At 36.2% G+C, this 21,691-nt stretch overlaps 1 protein-coding gene and 1 long non-coding RNA gene across 2 annotated transcripts; both read left to right on the top strand.

Moving 5' to 3' along the window:
• The first annotated feature begins 4,290 nt into the window (after nt 1-4,290).
• On the top strand, nt 4,291-6,380 carry LOC111519436. The gene is made up of 3 exons (XR_002724367.2): nt 4,291-4,358; nt 5,484-6,041; nt 6,114-6,380. It is a non-coding gene; the product is annotated as an uncharacterized LOC111519436 (long non-coding RNA).
• Nucleotides 6,381-15,081: 8,701 nt separating this feature from the next.
• LOC111519412 (leucine-rich repeat protein soc-2-like) lies at nt 15,082-17,660 on the top strand. Its single transcript, XM_023180162.2, has 3 exons — nt 15,082-15,175; nt 16,659-17,198; nt 17,262-17,660. Exons 2-3 carry the CDS (start codon nt 16,662-16,664, stop codon nt 17,529-17,531), a joined length of 807 nt encoding a protein of 268 aa, XP_023035930.1. The 5' UTR covers nt 15,082-15,175; nt 16,659-16,661; the 3' UTR covers nt 17,532-17,660.
• The last annotated feature ends 4,031 nt before the right edge of the window (nt 17,661-21,691 follow it).

Below are 21,691 nucleotides of genomic sequence, written 5' to 3'. Positions count from 1 at the left end.
GCCAACTGCAGTCTGCGTTGACAGTGACAGTGACAGCGGCAGTGGCAGTGCTGCCAGAGAGACAGAGGCAGCGTACCGAAACAGTGGCAGAGAAACTTGCGAGTTGGTGAGAAAATGATGTCCTGCTGGCTTGTTGGCTGCCTACCGCAACATTAAAGAGTGAGAACCGAAATTGAGGTTATGTACACACGCTTCGGCGCAGTGAGCTAATATGAAATGGCAATGATAATAATGACAATGAAAAATGCCAGCGAGAGAGCCAGAGAGGGCTAGAGAGCGAGCGCTTGACAGTGACCGGAACAGCTGTTTGACAATCCAAGTGACAGCGAGAGCAATAGTGAAAGAGAGAGGAGAGACACAATAGTCAGTTGTCGGCGGCGAATGATAGCAGCAAGAGGAAGAAGCACCACCTCACTGGCTTCTTGTTCATTGATGTTAATCAATTTATTTGAATTGTTGAATTTCCACTTTGTTAATATTTTTTGCATTATAATGCACACAAACACTTAAATTGTAGAGTTGAAACACTGCAAAAAAACAAACGAAGAATAAAGAGATGAGCATAACAACAACGACAACAACAATTAAACAACAATTTGGCAAAACAAAAATCAATGTGAGCGCAAGGTGAGGGTGGACGCTCATTTAACAGCTGTTGATGTAGGTTAGTTTGAGAGCAAACGAGAAATCCGACAGTAGAGAGATAGAGAGAATAGCATCAAACCATATGCTGACACACAGACAGAGAGAGATGGAGAGCTAGAGAGAGCGAACGAGTAAAAGCCAACTATGGCGGAGCGAGCTTAACACTTGAGAGAGAGCAAGAATCCTGCTGTCGGCGTCGACTTTGGCGTCAAAGTCAACGTCAACGCACACTTTGCTGGTGTCGCCCTAGTGACTAGATAACCTTTTGTGTTTTGTGGGCGGAATTATTTATGCTACACACTGTTTGTAGTTGTTGTTATCGTTGTTGTTGTTGCTGAAATTGTCTGTTTTATTCTATTCGGTTCTGTTCTGTTCTGTTCTGGCATTTGATTATTTTTCAATTTTATTTGCATTTTTCCAGTCTAGTCCTTGTCCCACTCACGAGTACAAGGACATAGAAGACGATAGGCTTGATTTATTGTAGAAAAAAAAGATGTCTCTAAACATGATAATGCTGATGATGCCTTTTAGTCTAGTCACCCCCTACGTCCTACCAGAATCTCTATACATGTACATCTCTCACTTTTAGAACTGATGCATAGAAGTATTTTTGTTTTTGTTTCTGGTCTTTCTATTTCTCCCCCGTATGCTAATGTTCACTGGCTGGCTGGTTGCTTTTTGCAGCCTTTTGGCTTGGCATTTCTTATTTGGGTTTTTTTTTTATTTTTTTATTCTGTCATTTTCCATTCTGTTTGCCTAACCTGGACACTTTTCTGGCGCTGCATGACATCCATTCACCTTGATATTCTATTTGTTGTTGGTCATAGCTTCGCGTGACTCTAAACGTTGGTCACTTTTGGACATTAGCAGCACACAGTTTTCTCTATTTTATTGCTGTTTCCATTTCTGTTTCTGTCCTCTTTTGTTTTTGCTATATAGCGGGAGTTGCACGCATTTCACAATTTTCACATTTACACAGACATCTGTGTATATGTATATATATACAAATATGTATATAGCTAGGGGTCAGCAAATAGGTGAGTGAAGCAATTTTCCATGTATTTGAAATGATTTCACTTTTATGCTATGTAAGTACGTACGTACTTTATATAAGTAGTCATCTTGTCGTATGAGCAATATAAGAATAGGCTACTTCAAAAATCTATAGCATACTTATCTGATGAGACTATTTGCTTTGAAATTAAATTGTTTTTCCACTTTTTCAAGCTGTTTTGGTAATTGACAAGCAATTCTAACAATATAATCTTTCTAGAAATCGATGGTCTGTTCAATTTGTTTGCATAAATAGACAAACTTTTGGCTACTGCTTGTATCTCATTGTTTATATATGTACATATGTATGTACATATATGTATACGCGTATATGTATGTACATATATACAATTCTATATATTTAGCTGTCGCCCACGCCACGCCTTTTACTTTGTGGGTAGCGTGCGAATGTTTGCCCAAAAGCAAAACGGAAAAGTAGTAAAACAAATAAAAAAAAAAAGGAGAAGAGAAAGGAATAGGCAAAAAAAAAACTTGCCAAAACAAAAAGTAAAACTCTAAGCACAAGTGTCTAACTTTTGACAAGGCTCCGTCTCTGCTGTCTACTCGTTTGCAGTTGCATTGATAATGTTTTTACTAATGCAATTGCTGTTGTCGTTTTGTTGTTGATATAATTGTTCATAATTGTACGAATTTTGTTGTGCAATGTTTCACTCTTTGGGTTTTTGTTGTTATATCTCCATCCATTGCTGAATAGGTCGCCGATTACAGCACAAGATATTTTTTTTTTGCCATAGAATTGAAATTTGCTGCCGCTGCCCGCTTTGGGCTCTGGCTCTGGCTGTGGCTTTGCCTTTGCCTTTTGCTTGCTCGCACACACTCACATAGGACTCACATACACGCGCGCTAACACACATTCACAGACACACACACGGACGCACTCACGCACGCACACACACATACACAAACACACACTGACAGGACAGGACAGACAGAATCGACACGTGTAGCGCGCGCGCTTTTATTTTTATGTTTTTCCTTTTTTTTTTTTGTTCTTCGGGCCTGTCGTGCCTCTCGGAGTGTTTGTCCAAAACTGATGCGACCAACGGCAACGAATCAACCGACAAGCAGCAACATTCTACACTCGGTACAAGTCTCTCGTATTTTGTGGGGGTGGTGGCCGTGGCAGTGGCAGCTGCAGCGACGCTGGCATCGACAGCGACTGAGGCAGCGCTGTTCATTTTGACTTTGGACACGAACTTTGGCGAAGTAACGGCGAACATCGTCAAGGATTCGAATATGCGCGCTCTCTATCCCTCACAATCTCTCACTCTTGTTCTCTCTGTCATATTTTCTCTAGTTGTCCTATTGAGAAAGCAAACAGGATACGCGGGTTTTGTTGCCATAATAAATCTGAACTGCTTGCTTTTCTTTTCAGCTGTTTTGGTTGATTCTTGTTATTACTATTTTTGGTTGACTTTGCTCAAATAGAGCCGCTCCTATGAAAGCAAGAATAAAAAATCACGTATACGCATAGTTAACTAGCACTATAAAATAAATTTTATGAATTCAAATGAAATCAGACTCGGAATTTATAGCCCATGACACTTTGGGGATACTCACGATCACGAAGCATATGATCGTAATATGAGGCAGCGCTAACCATCTGGAAAACGAAGATTTTGTTAATCAAATATTATACAGATAAAAGATATTTTTTTAACCGATTGTGTTGAATTTCATTTTAAATTATTTTTAAACCGTTTTAAAGGGCATAGCGACATATCTCCGACGACATATCTCCGCCCAGTACATTTTTCTGGCGGAGATATGTCGCATTTTTAACGGCGGATATGTGTCGATTTTCTAACGGCGGAGATATGTCGGCGGAGATATGTCGTTACCCCTTTTAAAGCATCAAGCAAACTTTATTTATCAGTATGTCATCGACAATAGAAATTCAATTTCAGATTTATGTGATGTGATTCCTCAGTTCCTGCCGATGCCATGAAAAGAAGGACCGATCCAAGAAGCAAATCTAAAAAAATATAAAATTTTATCAACTAAATATCTTTGATTTCATTTTTAGACTTAGAACTTAATATCTTTATAACGACGACTCGGATTAAAACCAAATAAATTTTGTTAAGTAAAACGATTAATTGTTTATAAGATACGAATGGTTTTTTTCTTTTGGGTTTGGTTTTTATATTTTTTTTATTATATTCGCTATATACGCCATTAGAGAAAGTTTAGCATAGACAGAAACCAACTCTGAAAAGCAGTGCAATGCTTCGATATTCGTTACAAAAGCAGTTAAAGTGAATATCCTGCTGGTCTTATGAATATAATGTCCCGATGATATGAAATATCCCAGATGTTGTTTTATTTACTCACTAGGCGTTTTGCCAATCCAAACCAAAATCCTCTGTTTAAGTTTAAATTTTAGTATTTTTTAATAGCTGAAACTGAAATCGATTCACGATCATTAGTGCCTCCAAACAGTGTTGTAACTCAAAAGTAATCGGTTAAAGCTTTATCGAAATAACAAATTATTGTCTGTATAGCTATTTCAAGTTCCATCATCCGCAGACATTGCTAAAGAACTCCAGAATTTTAATTTTTTTTAATAATAATACCACAGAAAAGCAAGTTGTTCCACGAAATTGGTAATAAGTCACTACTAGTAACCACGAAGCATTGTAAGTACAATTTTTTTATACACAGCCTTTACCGCCCCATACCAACCAACCAACCGGCCACCGGTAAAAAAGTCTATGTCATGATCAAAATCAGCAAACTTTTAACCAAAAAAATTGAGTGAAATTTATGGAAAGGTAGGCAGTTTTAGAAGGTTAGTTTGCCTGAAACATAGAATTAAGATTTCCTTCAAAACTTCCAAGAAAAAAACAAAAAAAAACGTCGATGCGTAGTTTATATATATGTAAATGTACATACAGGTATATTCAGGTAGACATGTATGTATGATTCATATCTGTTTATGATTTTGTCGCTGGCTTTTTATTTTTATGCGGAATTTGTTAGTTACATATATGTATTTAGTTTAGTTTTATTTGCTCGAAAGGTCTAAGGTGGTTATTGGTTATTTATTGGTATTTATACAATCTGCTATCCAGTATTTTCCTGATATCCAGATCAACATCTTGTCTCGCGCTAGTCCCAGGTATTTCTTCCCATTATGCTCTGGGATGACAAAGCACATTAAAAATAGTCATCTAAGTTTAAGCCACTTTTCTACAGATGCATTTGACCAACTCTATTCTGTGAAGAAATTGGTAGAATTCAGAAATTGCAAAAAGTTATAAATTCGGTACCATTATATATACATATATCATAGGCTAATTCAAGGATGCAGTTTCGATCTAAGCCGATAGTCATAGTTCTTAGGACTAGTGAGAAATATATCCTTAATAGCTTATTAAGAGTCAAGCAGAATATTTTTTATATAATTTTATACATATATAACAATCAATATGTGGCAGCAGAGCGTATACGTTATATGAAAACAAAGTTCGAGGACATTAACAAAGTGTGAATCAGTATGAACATCCGATTCGATATACCCATGGCGGTCGAAATAAGTTAACGCTTTTTTTTTGTCCATGTCAATCAATTAAAGTTGTAAAAAACTGACTAGTTAAAGAAAGTTTTTTCTGAACTCTTCAGACTATTTTCAGTTTTCCCAGTGAAGCATTTACACTTTCATGAATTATTATTTTTAAATAGTAATATGCTTTTTTAATTTTAAACATACTAAATAAATTATATAAAATATAATTCTTATTTTTAATACTTTTTTAAAATAGGAAATGGATTTAGACGGAAATGCGCTCATGACTTTCCTATTTTTTTGCACCCTTTTTTACAACGTTAACACACAACCGAGAAGTAATGTTTACAAGGAATATAATTGCTATATGCATAAGATTTCTGAAGGCTGCCTGCATGCGGACTGCTCAGGTAATGCAGGCTCTATCGATTGGATTGGTCTGGGGAAGATACACAATTTGTGTAGTTTAAATATATCATACAATAGGCTTAGGTCCTTACCACCCGAGCTCTTTGATCTACCTCTGTTCATAGATCTTAAATATATTGATGCATCCCACAACTATATTGAACACATACACCCCGCAATTAGCGACCGGTTTGTACAATTAAACGTATCCCACAATCACATAAGCGATTTGCCCAAAGTGACGAAAAATTTCACCACATTAAAGCATCTTGATGTTAGTTATAACAATTTGACATCCATTGGCATGTTGAATACTGACTTGGCCCTAAATATCACATCGAAGGGGAATCCAATGATATGCGACAGTCCCGAATTAATTTTGCGCATATGGGAGCGAATGGTTAACGTATGTAATTACAATATTTGGAATTCAATCGCATAGAAACCTATAAGAAATTTTAAATTTAAATTATTTCAGGAGCAACTAGACCTGGTAATGTGCATGGAAAATGGAACCACCGAAATGAAATTAATCACAAATGTAGCATCTTATCAAAAACCAATCAATGATAAGACTAATGAATCAAAAGGTTCTTCGTTTTGGATTTGGATCCTGGCACCGATACTACTAATAGCACTTGGAATTGGAATTGGGTATATGTTATACACATGTTACATTCATATATACCTTAAACATGTTAATCAATCACATCAACTTGATACATTGATACAATAGATACATATATACATCGTTTATATTTTTTATATTTCTATGTCTAAATTCTATTTTTTATTGTAAATCGCATTCCACACATTATCTTAAATCTCTTCTAAATAATAAAGCGTCAACTATTCAAGCAGTTCTGCAGCCTAGTGTTTAAAATGGTATCGTAAAAGTAGATATATAAAAGAATATTATATATATATATATAAGAAAGTCGTGTTAGTTACACCACTTATAACTCAAGAACGGCGGAACAGATTTGGCTTAAAATTGTTAGGGAGGTAGCTTAGAGCCAGGAGATGGACATAGGATACTTTTTATCCCGTTCGACAGCGTTTCCGTGTGACTTGACATGAAACGTCAGTCACTATAAAACGTGGTATAACAAATGAAGTAAGTAAGTCGTCTCGCCGACTTGGGTATACCATACACCAGGTGAAACAAAAATTTAAAATTTCGAAAACCAAATGTATGTCTACTAAATTGTTTTAACATGCCTCATAACCATATGCTATCTCGCTCACTCTACAAACACACAAGCACTCTAGCGCCGCCACTAGCCAACGGCCAATTCTGCCCTTATGGATCGAGTAGCAAAATACGTTCATACGTATATTTTGTATGTTTCTAGTCCGATTTCAATAAAATTTGGTAGTTTGATAGAAATAGATAAGATTTATTAGTCTGCCAAATTTGATCGCGATGATCAAAAAATTGCAAGAGCTAATCGGTTTTTTCTAAATTATGGAGGCGGAAGTGGGCGTGGCAACATATTCAAATATATGTATTCTGCGCGCATACTAAGCCAATATACATACTAAATTTGGTGAGTTTAGCTTTGTTAGTTTTCGAGAAAATCAGTTTTGGTTAATTTTCGGGGGCGGAAATGGGCGTGGCAAAATTTTTAATGACGGTAGCTTTCATAGTTTTTAAGAAAATCAGAGTTATGTAAATTCCGGGGGCGGAAGGGGGCGTGGCAAAAAGTTGGAACAATTATTTTCTGCGCGCTAACTAAACGAGTATATAAACCAAATTTGATGTTTCTATCTGCTATACTTTTTAAGAAAAACAGTTTTATGTGAATTCTGGGGGCGGAAGGGGGCGTGGCAAAAATTTGAAACAAACTCGATAAGCGTACATACTACACGAGACTGCATACCAAATTTGGTGGCTCTAGCTCTTATAGTCTCCGAGATCTAGGTGTTCATACGGACGGACAGACGGACATGGCTAGATCGACTCGGTTTTTGATCCTGATCAAGAATATATATACTTTGTGGGGTCGGAGATGCTTCCTTCTGCCTGTTACATACATTTTGGCGACTTTAATATACCATTTCACCCTATGGGTGTATGGTATAAAAAGAATCAGACTTGGAATAACAAAACGCAAATGTAATTGACGTAAAATGACAGCTATGTAATGACGTATGGATGACAATTTGATATTTGTAAGAAATCAATATTAAAACTATTTCTATTAGATAAATAATTAACAAGTGGATTGAAGTGAAGTGAAGTTTAATTAATAATGCCGCGACCAAGACGATCAAATCTTTCCCGACAAAGCCGTAATGCAAGAAGAATACAAAATACTGCAAATGAAAGGACTGAAAAAGAACAAGAAACAGCTCGGTTGGCAATGCAGAATCGTCGACCGAACAACAGAAGGCAACAAATAGATAATTTGCGACGCAGAACAAGGTATTTAGCTGATTTGAATTTTTGATTTTTTCCAACAAAAAAAAAAAAAACACGATCTGTCTAGTGTGTACCTATATAGACCTGAAACAGTTTTCATTTGAAAAAATTCAAAGTGTTCGTCCGCGTGACCTATGATCCGATTAGATATCGAAAGGATCCTCTGCCTGACATGTGGACTTGGAATCTTCCTTTAGATACCGAAGGGATCAAACCTTGCCGTAGTAGCAAAAAAGTCCTTTATCTCATGGATTTATGCAGTCAAAATATTCAAAGAGAATCCTGGACCGCAATGGATCAGGCATCGATGGTGCATCAGTGATAATACAATATACCAACAATATTATGGAACTTCTTTAATAAGCAAGATGCAATACACTTGGCCATACTATATAAAACTTTTTATTTATCCAAGGACGTAGCCAGGAAAGAGCAGAGGAGGGCAGCTGCCCCCATAAATGTATTAAACAATTTACTTTACCCTCTCTGCCCCCCTAATTTGAATCGTGACTACTCTCTTAGAGTTAACTTTTTGAAGCTTACAATCGAATATTGATATCAATAATTCGATCGTAATTTGAGGCAGCGTTAACCATCTGGAAAACGAAGATTTTGTTAAACAAATATTATACAGATAAAAGATATTTTTCAAACCGATTGTGTTGAATTTCACTTTAAATCATTTTTAAACCGTTTTAAAGCATCGAGCAAACTTCAGGTATCAGTATGTCATCATCGACAATAGAAATTCGATTTCAGATTTATGTGATGTGATTCCTCAGTTCCTCTGTTGGCTAAAACATCTAGAATATGTTCATGACAGTACCCTTTAATCTCACATGCCGATGCCATGAAAAGAAGGACCGATCCAAGAAGCAATCTGTGGGGGGTAGATGAATTGATCGATGTCAGGGTGTTTAAGAGATTCGGGTTTTACTTGCTTTAAATTAATTGTAGTTTATTTTATTTTGTAATGTACTTATTGTAGTTAGTGTTTATTACAGTTATTATTTATCGTAGTTATCTTGATATCTGTCTTACACTCCTCAACGCTCAGCAACGACTGACTCACACGTCAGAGTCAATTAAAATATTGGGATCGAAGAGTAGCAAGAGTGACCGTCTCTCCTGCTACAACTCGGCCGTCCTGACCGTAAGATCTCCTGATCCTTACATAATAAATGTTACAAAAAGGTGAAATCTTATAACTACAAATTAGTTAAGGTACATTACATAAAAGTCTACAGTTAACATCATTTTCATTTGATTAAGCATAACTTTTAGTCACTTTTTCTTTTACCTATCCAATGTTTTATATTGTGGCTACTCCAAACACCTTGATAAGGATTATGACTAAGCTGAAAGCCTTCCACATCCTTAATTAAAAATCGGTCATTTTTGAGAACCTTGTCTATCACATAAGGACCTTTGTGTTTTGGGATTAGTTTTTTTCTGACGCTCCTATAGTTGAATCGAAATTCTTCACCATAATATAATCCCCTGCCTTATATCCTGTGGGTGCTACCCTTTTGCTATTATACTGCTGCTCATTGTACTTCTGGCTTTGCTTCTGATGTATTTCCCCATCCTTTCTAATTGTATCCAATGTACTTGAATCATTCACTATTCCTAACTGCTCTAGTCCTTCTCTTAACTCGTCACGGACTTTGCCTTTTCGCTTTACTCCAAAGAGCATTTTGCTCGGTAACTGCTTAATGCTCCTATGAAGTGTGTTATTTAAACAATATTCAACATTCTCAACTATCAAATCCCAATATAAACCCTTTTCTGGTTCCGATAATTTAGCAAGGATAGGTCCCAGGGTACGATTCACCCTCTCAATTTGGCCAATAGCTTGAGGGGACCCTGTGGCAATCTTAATATGCTTAACGTTATTCTGAGTTACAAACATCTCGAACTCTGATGACGTGAAACAGCTTCCTCTATCCGACACTATGGAAAAGGGTCGACTGTAGGCCCTAAAATAGTCTTTAAGAGCTAACACCGCTTCTTTAGTATTCGTCGTCTTTGTTGGATATAGTCTGACGAATTTTGTAAAACCATCAATAATAACAAACAAGTGCTTTTTGCTTCTGCCTGATGCTATAGGACCACAATGATCAATGTGAATTAGTTCAAAGGGTCGATTCCCTTTAGGAATACTGTGCAACATTCCTTCCTCTTTTCCCGACTTTGGCGAATACGCAACACACTTTAAGCAATTGCTAATGTGTTTCACAACTTTCTCCTTTATGTTAGGAAACCAATATGCTTTCGAAATGGCATCCATTACTTTATCTCTGCCGATATGACCTAGTTCGTTATGATACTTGAAAAGGATTGACTCTTCCATTTCACTCGGTACACAAAACAACAACCTTTCGTCATTGGTTTTCCTGTAAATTATTCCGTTTCTCATTTCAAACAACTTATCCTCAGCAAATTCCAACTTTCTTTTCACTTGCCGCAACTTTTCGTCCCTGTTCTGGCATATAACAAGATTGTCTTCAAAACTATTTGTATTTACAACAAGTATGTTCGTACATCTACTAAGCGCATCTAGATGTTGCATCTGTTTGCCTGCCCTGTGCACTACTTCATAATCATAATTCTGTAGCTCAAGAGCCCACCTCGTAATTCTTGGGTTTAATTCAATTCGATTGAGAGTGAGAGTCAGCGAATTACAATCTGTAATTACTTTAAAATATCTTCTATGTAAATACACTCTGAACCTGCAGACTGCATATACTATTGCCAAAGTCTCTAATTCGAAACTGTGGTACTTTAATTCTACATCAGACGTCCGTTTATTAGAAATAGAAAACAGGGTGCAGTTTTTTGTCTTCTTTCCTTTGCATTAACATTGCCCCAAAGCCTAACGCGCTCGCATCACAATGCAGCTCAACTTCGCACTTGTGGTTATATATTGCCAACACCGGCGATTCTACTAATTTATCTTTGACAAACGAAAAACACTCCAGCTCTTCCTTTCCAAATTTAAATACCCTATCTTTCTTCAATAGGTCATAGAGTGGTTTTGCAATTAGCGAAAAGTTTCTAATAAAACGACGAATAAGAAACCAACCTCTTCCGATATGAGAAATCCCAAGTATTTAATGCTTGACTGAAAGAACTCACACTTATCTATACGCAACTCCAGCTTGTTTCTGATTATCCTTCTAAAAACTTCTTCCAGTATATCCAGGTGCTCTTCGGCAGTTCTACTGACTACCATGATATCGTCTTGATACACTATTACTTTACTATCTCTAATCATATCTGTAAAAATTTTGTTCACAAATCTTTGAAACACTGATGATGAGTTTTTCAGACCCATTGGCATCCTGAGGAACTCAAACTGGCCTAACGGAGTGACGAAAGATGTATATTTAACTGAGTTTTCCTCCATGAACACGTGAAAATAGCCATCTTTTAGATCCAATTTAGAAAAAAAAACATTTGTCGCCAAGCTTGTCTAATAAATCGTCTATCAGAGGTATATGGTAGTTATCTTTCAACAAAACTTTGTTCAATCTCCTAAAGTCAATGCACAACCTTAACTCGCCAGCTTCATTAGGCACCAACACAATGGGTGATGCATACTCCGACTCACTAGGGCGAATGATCTTCTTCTCCAAGTACCCGTCTAACATCGCCTGCAATTTCCCTTTCTCAGAATATGACAATCTTCTAGGCGCACAACTAAATGCCTTCGACCCCTCCAAGTTGAGCTTCATTTCACATTTTACATCAGGCAATTCAGGCCTTTGTGCTACCAAATATGAACTCTCAAACAATTGCTCAATCTTTTTCCGGATTTTAAAATCTAATCTTTCACCTATTTTGCAATCAACTCCTGTGTTAAAACACTCGATATTTAACAATTCAAATTCTATTTCGCTTAGAGACTGGTCGGTAGTTTCTTTTCTTTCTTCACATTTTCTATCAGATCTGACTTCTTCATTGACCAACTCAATAACAGCTTCATTCCTACTTTTCGTAACCATTTTGCTTCTATCTCCATTCTCTGTTTCACTAACAATCTTGAAATCGTGAAATTAAATGTATCTTTTCTGGTAAACAAGAGATTTTTATAAGTGAAACATCACTGCCTGAGTCTATGAAGCATGCTGTAATTAAGTAAGGATTAGTTGGTGTTTTAAAATATATCTTAACATATCTTACGTCATCGCATCATTTAGCTACCTTCTCTTTATTAAGTGGACACTTAGCCACCCAATGATCCAAGGCACCGCATCCGAAGCAGGACCCTGGCACTCTGTCGGGTTTCTTACAGTCCTTGCTCATGTGGCCCTTCGAGTTGCAGTTGTAGCAACGCAAATCTTCTTTGGAACGTCTGCCCGTAGCGGCCACCTTTGTAGATTCTCTTGCTGCTCGCTGTACCGGTATCTGAATGCCTGAAAATGCACGGCGTTCATCCCTCCACAGGAATCCTTTCAATGGCTTTGTCTACTCGCTCCTCTTCGCTGATGCAGATAGCATCTGACCTGGCCTTCTCATCGATGTAACTGACGAAACTCTCATTGGCGCTCCAAATTCGAGACTCGAATAGGCGCCTGGCATCTGCTTGAGACACAGTTTTCCCGAACGACTCGACAAGCTGCTCACAGATGTTGTCCACGGGTTCCAAAATGCGCGAACCATTGGCATGTAGCCACTCATGAGCCCGTCCTTTAAGCTTGGAGACTAAAAGCATGTGCATTTGTACACCTATGATTCCATATACACCGCTTATATTTGTCAGCTGCGTAACCCATTTCTTTGCACACGAGTTCCCATTAAATTCCAACAACGCTTACTTTGCTAATTGGAATTTTGCAGCTTTCCGCTTTCCAACATTTCCAACGAGAGTTGGTTTACCAACACTGGTTCACGACGCTGGTTTTGCGCGCCAATTGGTTCTGGTTCACGACGCTGGTTTTGCGCGCCTTCTCTCCATCTACAAATCTAAAAAAATATAAAATTTTATTATCAACTAAATATGTTTGATTTCATTTTTAGACTTAGAGCTTAATATCTATATAACGACGACTCGGACTAAAAACTGAAATTGATTCACGATCACTAATGTCACCAAACAGTGTTGTAACTCAAAAGTAATCGGTTAAAGCTTTATCGATATAACAAATTATTGTCTGTATAGGTATTTAAAGTTCCATCATCCGCAGACTTTGCTAAAGAACTCCAGAATTTTAATTTTTTGTATATTAATAATACCACAGAAAAGCAAGTTGTTCCTCGAAATTGGTAATAGCCTTAGGTCCTTACCACCCGAGCTCTTTGCTCCACATCTGTTCATAGATCTTAAATATATTGATGCATCCCACAACTATATTGAACACATACCCCCCGCAATTAGCGACCGGTTTGTACAATTAAACGTATCCCACAATCACATAAACGATTTGCCCAAAGTGACGAAAAATTCGATCACATTAAAGCATCTTGATGCTGGTTATAACAATTTGACATCCATTGGCATGTTGAATACTGACTTGGCCCTAAAAATCACATCGAAGGGGAATCCAATGATATGCGACAGTCATGAATTAATTTTGCCCATATGGGAGCGAATGGTTAATGTATGTAATTACAATATTTGGAATTTAAGCGCATAGAAATCTATAACAAATTTTTTTAATTATTTCAGAAGCAACTGGACCCGGTAATGTGCATGGAAAATGGAACCACCGAAATGAAATTAATCACAAATGTAGCGTCTTATCAAAAACTAATCAATGATAAGACTAATGAATCAAAAGGTTTTTTGTTTTGGTTTTGGTTTTGGTTGTGTTGCTTGGCATTCTTTGTAGCATTGATCGTAATTGCATATGCTATATATAGATACTGCAAATGCAAAGAAATTGCCGGCCGATCCGAATCAGATATAGAATTGCAATAGTTAAGAAATGGCTATATCGATCAACAAAATTTGAATTTGATCGGATAAATAGAACACAAGTTACAGTCAACATAAATCGGCTCAAGCGCTGCCAACAGGGCTGCTTGCTGCCTACTACGTCATCATCAAATCAACAGAGCACATGCATACACACACAGACAAAACGCTACATGAACTGTATGTGTATGCGAGCAGTGCTTTGCTTAGGCAATAAGGGAAGAAGAAGAAAAATTTTAGTAAAAAGAGTAAAAATGTTTTATTTGTGTATTGATGAATTGAGTTGCAGGGAAATAAATTTTAAAAAGAAAAAATATTAGCCAAAGACTTCAAGGGCATTGCCGAAGTTAGCTTCTTTGATATTTTATTGTAAATCGCATTCCACACATTATCTTAAATCTCTTTTAAATAATAAAGCGTCACCTATTCAAGCAGCTCTGCAGCCTAGTGTTTAAAATATATACCAATATAGACCTGAAACACTTTTCATTTGAAAAAATTCAACGTGTTCGAAAGGATCCTCTGCCTGACATGTGCACTTGGAATCTTTTTTTAGATACCGAAGGGATCAAACCTTGCCGCAAAAAAGTCCTTTATCTCATGGATTTATGGCCCGGTAATCGAATAATGCAGTTAAAATATTTAAAGAGAATCCTGGACCGCAATGGATCAGGCATCGATGGTGCATCAGTGATAATACAATATACCAACAATATTATGGAACTTCTCTAATAAGAAAGATTGCAATACACTTGGCCATACCATAGACTTTTTATTTATCCAAGGGGGTAGCCAGGAAAGAGCAGAGGAGGGCAACTGCCCCCATAGATGTATTAAAAAATGTACTTTACCCTGGCTGCCCCCCTAATTTGAATCGTGACTACGCTCTTAGAGTTAACAACTTTTTGAAGCTTACAATCGAATATTGATTTCGATTATTCGATTTAAAGCTTAATGTATGTACATACATATATGTATATGCATATGGTTAAATAGATAAAATCATTTAAGTTGTTTTTAGAAACGTGCTTCAGTGAATTCTGCGCATAAAAAACATTAATTAAAAGGCGTGTATACATTAATACTAAAGAAAAAGAACTTTTGTGTTTTTACAAACAGGAAATATTTCTGTTACACCCGAAGCCCTCCCCAACCATTCAAACAACACCCGGCAACAACACCTAAAAATAATGCGGTATCATGGTTAAAATTTTCCAACTAGTACACTTACTAGTACTAGTTTCACTAAACTAAGACACTTTCGCCTAAATCACTAGCCTAGAAGCTCCTATTTTTATAAGTACTCCTTTTTACTTGATTTTTGTTGCAATTTTGCATCTGAGAGTGTATGATGCAATCGCATGACCCATGAATCACTCATTGCAGTTTTGCCAAAGAGTCTAGAGTTAGTTGTAGCCACCTAGCCACGCCTTATTTTTGAAGTTTTTTAGTTTTGTACATTCCTTTATCATAAATTAATATTAATTTTAGTTTTTACATTGGAAAGTGATCTCCATATTTGCATCAAATATTAAAGCTAATATTTTTTGATTGCTATAGGCCCGGTGCTGGCTTATCGAAGCAGAATGTCCTATAAATGTGCTCTCGAAATTTATTTAATGAACCCTTTTATCACCCTCTTAAAAAAACACATCAATACGGTCAACATCTTTGAAGGAATTTCAAAAGAAAGTTGTTTAGCCTAAACCCCTAAAAACACTTTATCTGACCTTATTAATTTTGGTCAGAAGTGTGCAACGCATAGAAGGAAGCATCTCCGACCATATAAAGTATATATATTCTTGATCAGCACGACGTGACGAGTTTAAATAGCCATGTCCGTCCGTCCGTCCGTTCGTCTGTCCGTCCGTCTGGATCAACGCAAACTCCTCCTAGACCGTAAGAGCTACAGAGCTGAAATTGCTGCATGTAGGCTTGTATATACTGCAGGCGTTGTATATTTCGGATTCAGCCGGATCGGACCACTATATCATATAGCTCCCATACAAACGCCAAAGTCACGAACAGTGACTTTTCTCAATAACTTTGTTACTTTTTGAGCTATTGTCGTGAAATTTAATATTGGTGAGTTAATTATACGTATAAACGACTATGCCAAATTTGATCAAGATTGGGTGACTATATCATATAGCTCCCATAGGAACGATCTTTCGAAAACAGTGACTTTCTTCAATAACTTCGTTACTTTTGACGCGATTGCTTTTAAATTAAATATTTGTTAGTTTAGTATATCTGTTAATGACTGTGCCGAATTTGATAAAGATCGGGTTACTATATCATATAGCTCCCATAGGAACGATCGGTGGAAAACAGTGACTTTGATCAATATCTTCGTTATTTCCTATGCTAAGATTGTTGGCCATTCTTTCGCAAACATTAGCCTTTTTAGATAAAACGTTTTTCCACTTTGAAAATGAAAGAGTTACCAAAAAACTTGCAAGGGTATACAAAATTTGACGCGGTCAAAGTTAGCCCCGTTCCTCTGGTTTTTATTTTTAGTTCTGCTAATCTTTGGCAATTTTAATGTATCCTGACATCAGAGCCAAGACAGCCTACTTAGAGTCACATGCAACTTGTTTTAAGATATTTGATTACAATTTGATTGTATGGCCGTTCCATTTATTTATAGCTTGTCGCTGTTTTTATTTTCTTTAAAGACAATGGATTCTATTTGGTTTCAATTGCTGATAGGGATAAGTTTGGTTATACCACTAAATTCACGAAGTGTTGATTGGAAGGACTGCGGTTGCTGCCTGAGTTTCAATGGTGGATTGCATGCACAGTGCTCTGGAATTGGCGGAAATTTGGATTGGGATTGTTTGGAGCTACACGAGTTAAACAGTCTGGATATTTCACACAACAATCTCACGGAAATTCCGGCAGTTCTGTTCTCCTCAAGGTTCAGCAATCTTACTGATCTGAATGTGTCCTACAACAACATTACAAAGATACCCTATGAAGTTACCCTCCGTTTTGTTCGACTGAACATTGCTTACAATCAAATATCTGAATTGCCCGCCATGCCGACTAATACGACGACTACGTTAAAGGATTTTAATATTACTTATAACAATTTGACATCCCTTCGTTCTCTGCTAAGTGAGATTGCAGATCATATTGAATCGGAGGGCAACCCATTGAAATGCGAATGCAATAACAACACACTTATTAACCTCATATACGGGCGACTTGGGAATGTATGTATAAATAATATCCTCGTTTCGTAAAAGTAAATAATACATTTAGCAATTTTTTTGCAGGGACAACTAGACCGAGTGACGTGCATAGATAGTGAATTCTCTAAATTAAAATTAATTACAAATGTTCCATCTTGTCAAAGACAAATTAATGATAAGACTAACGAATCGAAAATTCCGTGGGGTATGTTAGTTTTAGTATTGGCGGTCGTATTTCTATTGTACATTTCGTTTTCCTACACTACAATTTCAAATCAAAGACTCTATATTTACATGTTTGTTGATTCGGTTCTTTTTATCTTTTGTTATTTCGTCTTAACATCTTTTTCGTGACGAAAAAAACCTTTTACGATTAGATCTCAGAGTGAAAAGGGAGAAATCAAAGTGGAGTGCATTAACCCCCGAAAACGTGTGTATTTTTTAAGAACAATTGTCGTCCCATATAATCAAAGACGCAGTCCTCGGTAGATGAGTTGTCTAAGTGGCCTAGTCATTTAGTCAACTCAACAACGAGGATCCAGGCTCGAATCCCAGGCTAGTGTATGGATGTAGTTTTCGTTGCCTTAGTTGCCAGTACTTGTAAAATATAGTTAGGTTGATAGTTTACAACTATATCCTATACTTTAATACAATACAATACAAGTCTAAGATTTCATATATATACACAACACTTTCGTAAATAAATTAAGTTCATATTTTGAATACAATAAATGAAAATCGCGGTTATTAAATTCTCTATGCTGGAAAAATGTGTCAAAAACAACTGACAACTTGACCTTCCCCGAACTTCCAACAATAACCCTCGAAAACCCAAAATACATCGTAATCGCATCAAAGAACAATGAAAAAAAAATCTCCGATTTCTCCTGTATTGCCGTGTACAACGCCCTACGACTAATATCTAAAAACATCTCCTCCATCAATAACTTGCGTGACGGCAACCTGCTCATGCTGGTTAAAAATCAAACCGAGGCTGCAAAATTCATCAACTCACCTTCTCTCTCGGGCATTTGCGACATCACATGCAAAATGCACGAAACTCTAAATCAAGTAAAAGGCACAATATACGCTCCGTACCTCTCCGACGTTCCCAACGAAGATATTATAGAAGAACTGCGATCCCAAAAAGTCATTGATATATTCAAATTCACCAAAACCACGGATACTGGCACTAAACCCTCCGGAGTCATTCTGGTTACATTTGATTTATACAATCTTCCTAGCAAAATCGATATTCCATGGCATTCGGTAAAAGTACGGGAGTATATACCAAACCCAATGAGGTGTAAAACTTGCCAGCTGCTTGGCCATACAGCTAAACACTGCAATAATGAACCACTTTGTGGTAATTGCGCTTTACCTCCCCATTCGCCTGATAACTGCACACAAACGAAATGCGTCAACTGCTCAGAAGATCACCCATCTTACTCTCGCCAATGCCCCAAATATCAGCAGCAAAGAGAAATTTTGAGAATCAAGACAGCAAAAAAATGTACAACGCGCGAAGCTAAGTTAATCTTCAATGCAACAACAACAAAGCAATCCAACCCTTCTTCCTACGCTGCAGTGACACAATACAGCTGGACACAATAGAAACGAAAAAACATCTGATCAAAATAACAACAAAAACTACAACTCAAGCCCAAATCACAACAAACTAAGCAAAGATAAGACAATTACAGTCACAAATGAAGGAACAACAACAATATTTTCTGCCGAAGCGGTTGCAATCCTTAAAGCAATTAAATACGCTCTCGAACTTAAAGGCAAACTCGGGTCCTGGTCACATGGGCGTAAAAGGTAATGAGATTGCAGAAGAAGCGGCCAAACAGGCAGGACATTCTCCTTGCCTAACTGTCATCCCTGGTGTTAGAGAAGACTTATGGCGCAACATTAAGGAGATACTAAGCAAAAAGGAAATCACTCAATGGGACAGTTACGATCATAGGCTTAAACAATTTAACCCAAGCATGGAACCAGTCCGATATCCACCTTCATGCCACAGAAAACATTGCAATATCATCACCCGCCTCAAAACGGGTGACTCCGCCTTATCCCACGAACATCTGCTAAATGGAAAAGCTATGCCCAGATGCCCGAAATGCGAGGGAGAATTATCAACCAAACACATATTGGATACCTGCCCACAACTGCATAATTCAAGGATTTGTCTATTCGGCCAAACCCAACCCACCTCTCTTCATATTTCACCCACACTCAATAACATAAAGTCAGTAATCAAATTCCTAGATGTAAATAACTTACTCAATAAGATATAAGTTAACGGTCGAGTCGATGGCCTTAGCAGCTAGCACTCTTAACCCGTTAGTTATTATATTATTTTGTATAATAATTAAGAATAAATAATAATAATAATAATAGTAAATTGAACCGATTTTAATGAAACAATTTGCAATCGACACAGAAAATCCAAAATTCTGATCCAGGTCTTGATCATAATTTTGGGATTTTTTAAATATAATTTTTGTTTTTTTAATTAAACAACAAAAAAAAATAGACAAATACCAGGTATTAATTTTTGAGCGGCCTTCAATTTGTTAAGAAAAATCCGAAAAATCTGATTGAGCTCGGGACCAGCTAAATTTAATCTATCTTTGGTATAAATTTAAATTTTAGACGATTTTGGGTCCAGTTGTGTTCGATATTAGCATCAACTATTTATATCAAAGTGGCTATCTGGGATCCCTAGTATTATTAAGGAGATCTGGCAGCGCTTAACAGAGAAACAGGTTGGCTTATGTTCTTGGCACTTTACGGACGTGATAAAGTTACATATGTATGTATTGCCCATTTCATTTATACATAGCTACCCGACTAATATCGCAGGGTCTCTCGAAATCATATTTACCAAAAAGTTATCCTTGCCTCCAACAGGATGCCTTTATTTGGGCAAATTTTAGAGGTCGAGAACGATTTGAAAAAATTGTATTCTTTCACTTCAATTCGTCCTTAATTAAAAAAATTTGTCTTTTCGTTTTCAAAGGTTATTTTTTGTTAACAGATTTTAAGTGGATAAACAAATGAAAAGTAAGAAGGGCTAATATGTATATGTACATAGATTAACTTTGAAATTTCAGTTTGGATAGAGCATAAAATAGTCTCGTGAAAAACACCAGAATGTCAATATTGTCAAAACTTTAATCTATACAAACTATAAACAAAACTATAAAAATTAAAATCTAGACAATAAAGAAATTAACTTGATCTGTCAGACATTTAGCTGAACGTACTCAAAAAAAAAAAAACACATTGCTTTGCTGAAATTCTAGTTAATCTTTTTTCAATATATAATTCTTACCAAAACGATGTTAAAGTATTCCTGAGATAGAATTCCAAGTTATAGCGATCAAAATATTCCAGTTTATTCTGCTATTCAATGTAATGATTTCCATTCTTTTCAGAGATCTTTGTGCGGCATCTTGAGAATGGAGTACTAAGAAAATTAAAGATTATGCAAAGTTAAAGTTGAAAACCAAACCTTGAGAGATCCAAAGAACAATCAATCCAGTTTGAACCCATCAATGAAACTGTTTAAGTATTTTTAAAAAGTTTTTTATTTTAATTCTTATTGCTTTCATTGCTTTTCCCATCATTTACATATAAGATTAAATTCCTTAGTCATAAGCATTTGTATATTTAAATATGACATATATGTATAGCTCATTATCGACACATTTCTGACACATATGTACATATACATACATATATGTGTATATACATATATGTATAATGTGTCATATCACAATGGGCAAGTTTTCTTTTTTTTTTTGGCAAACAGTTTAATAAAGAATTTACTTAATTCGATACCCACATTTATGAGAATCATAAATTTTAAAAAATTGTCAATTGATTGCTCCCAATATTTTAACCAATTTTCACCCTTCTCTTGAGATTTCCTAATTTAATCCATATTTTAGGAATCAAATTCTATATCTATTCGGGATAAAAACGTAATCCGATTGCATACATAAAAAAAAGCAGAATTTTACTGATGTGAAATTTGAGTTTAAGTCAAAAAAAAAAGGTAAATGCCCACACTGCATTGCACTATTATCCAGATGTCGACAATTTTGGCATAAAGTCGATTTTTTGATGTAAATAAATCGTTGTTTATTTATTCTAATCTTAAAGTAAACTCATCATACATTATAAAAATTGTAATAAAAAATTTTAAAAGCGCCACCAAAGCTTTTCGAGAGTCTTTAAAATTGAGTTAGCGATATGATGATTTTGCAATAGAAATTGGGGCCAAAATATTTAGTTGCTTTATGTTGGGCCATATACTTCAAAAAGTAATCTTCAAGGTATGCACTATCATATGTATAATGTTATTTTATGTGTACTTCCAGTTATTTAGTGTTGGGTAATGTCCAATTTATATGTATTTTTCTAGAAAATTATCGTGGAATATAACTAATGTGCTGTTCCATGCTGAAAGCAACCTATTGGTCCAGTTTGTGCTTGTGAGTGTT

The sequence above is a fragment of the Drosophila willistoni genome, chromosome 3R (assembly GCF_018902025.1).
Source record: "Drosophila willistoni isolate 14030-0811.24 chromosome 3R, UCI_dwil_1.1, whole genome shotgun sequence".
NCBI classification, from domain to species: domain Eukaryota; kingdom Metazoa; phylum Arthropoda; class Insecta; order Diptera; family Drosophilidae; genus Drosophila; species Drosophila willistoni.
This window is presented reverse-complemented; position numbering and strand designations above follow the sequence as displayed.

Coding starts and splice junctions, on each gene's coding strand:
- LOC111519412 (XM_023180162.2), top strand. CDS start 16,662: ATGGATTCTATTTGGTTTCAATTGCTGATAGGGATAAGTTTGGTTATA. Junction 17,199..17,261: donor TATACGGGCGACTTGGGAAT/GTATGTATAAAT, acceptor ATTTTTTTGCAG/GGACAACTAGACCGAGTGAC.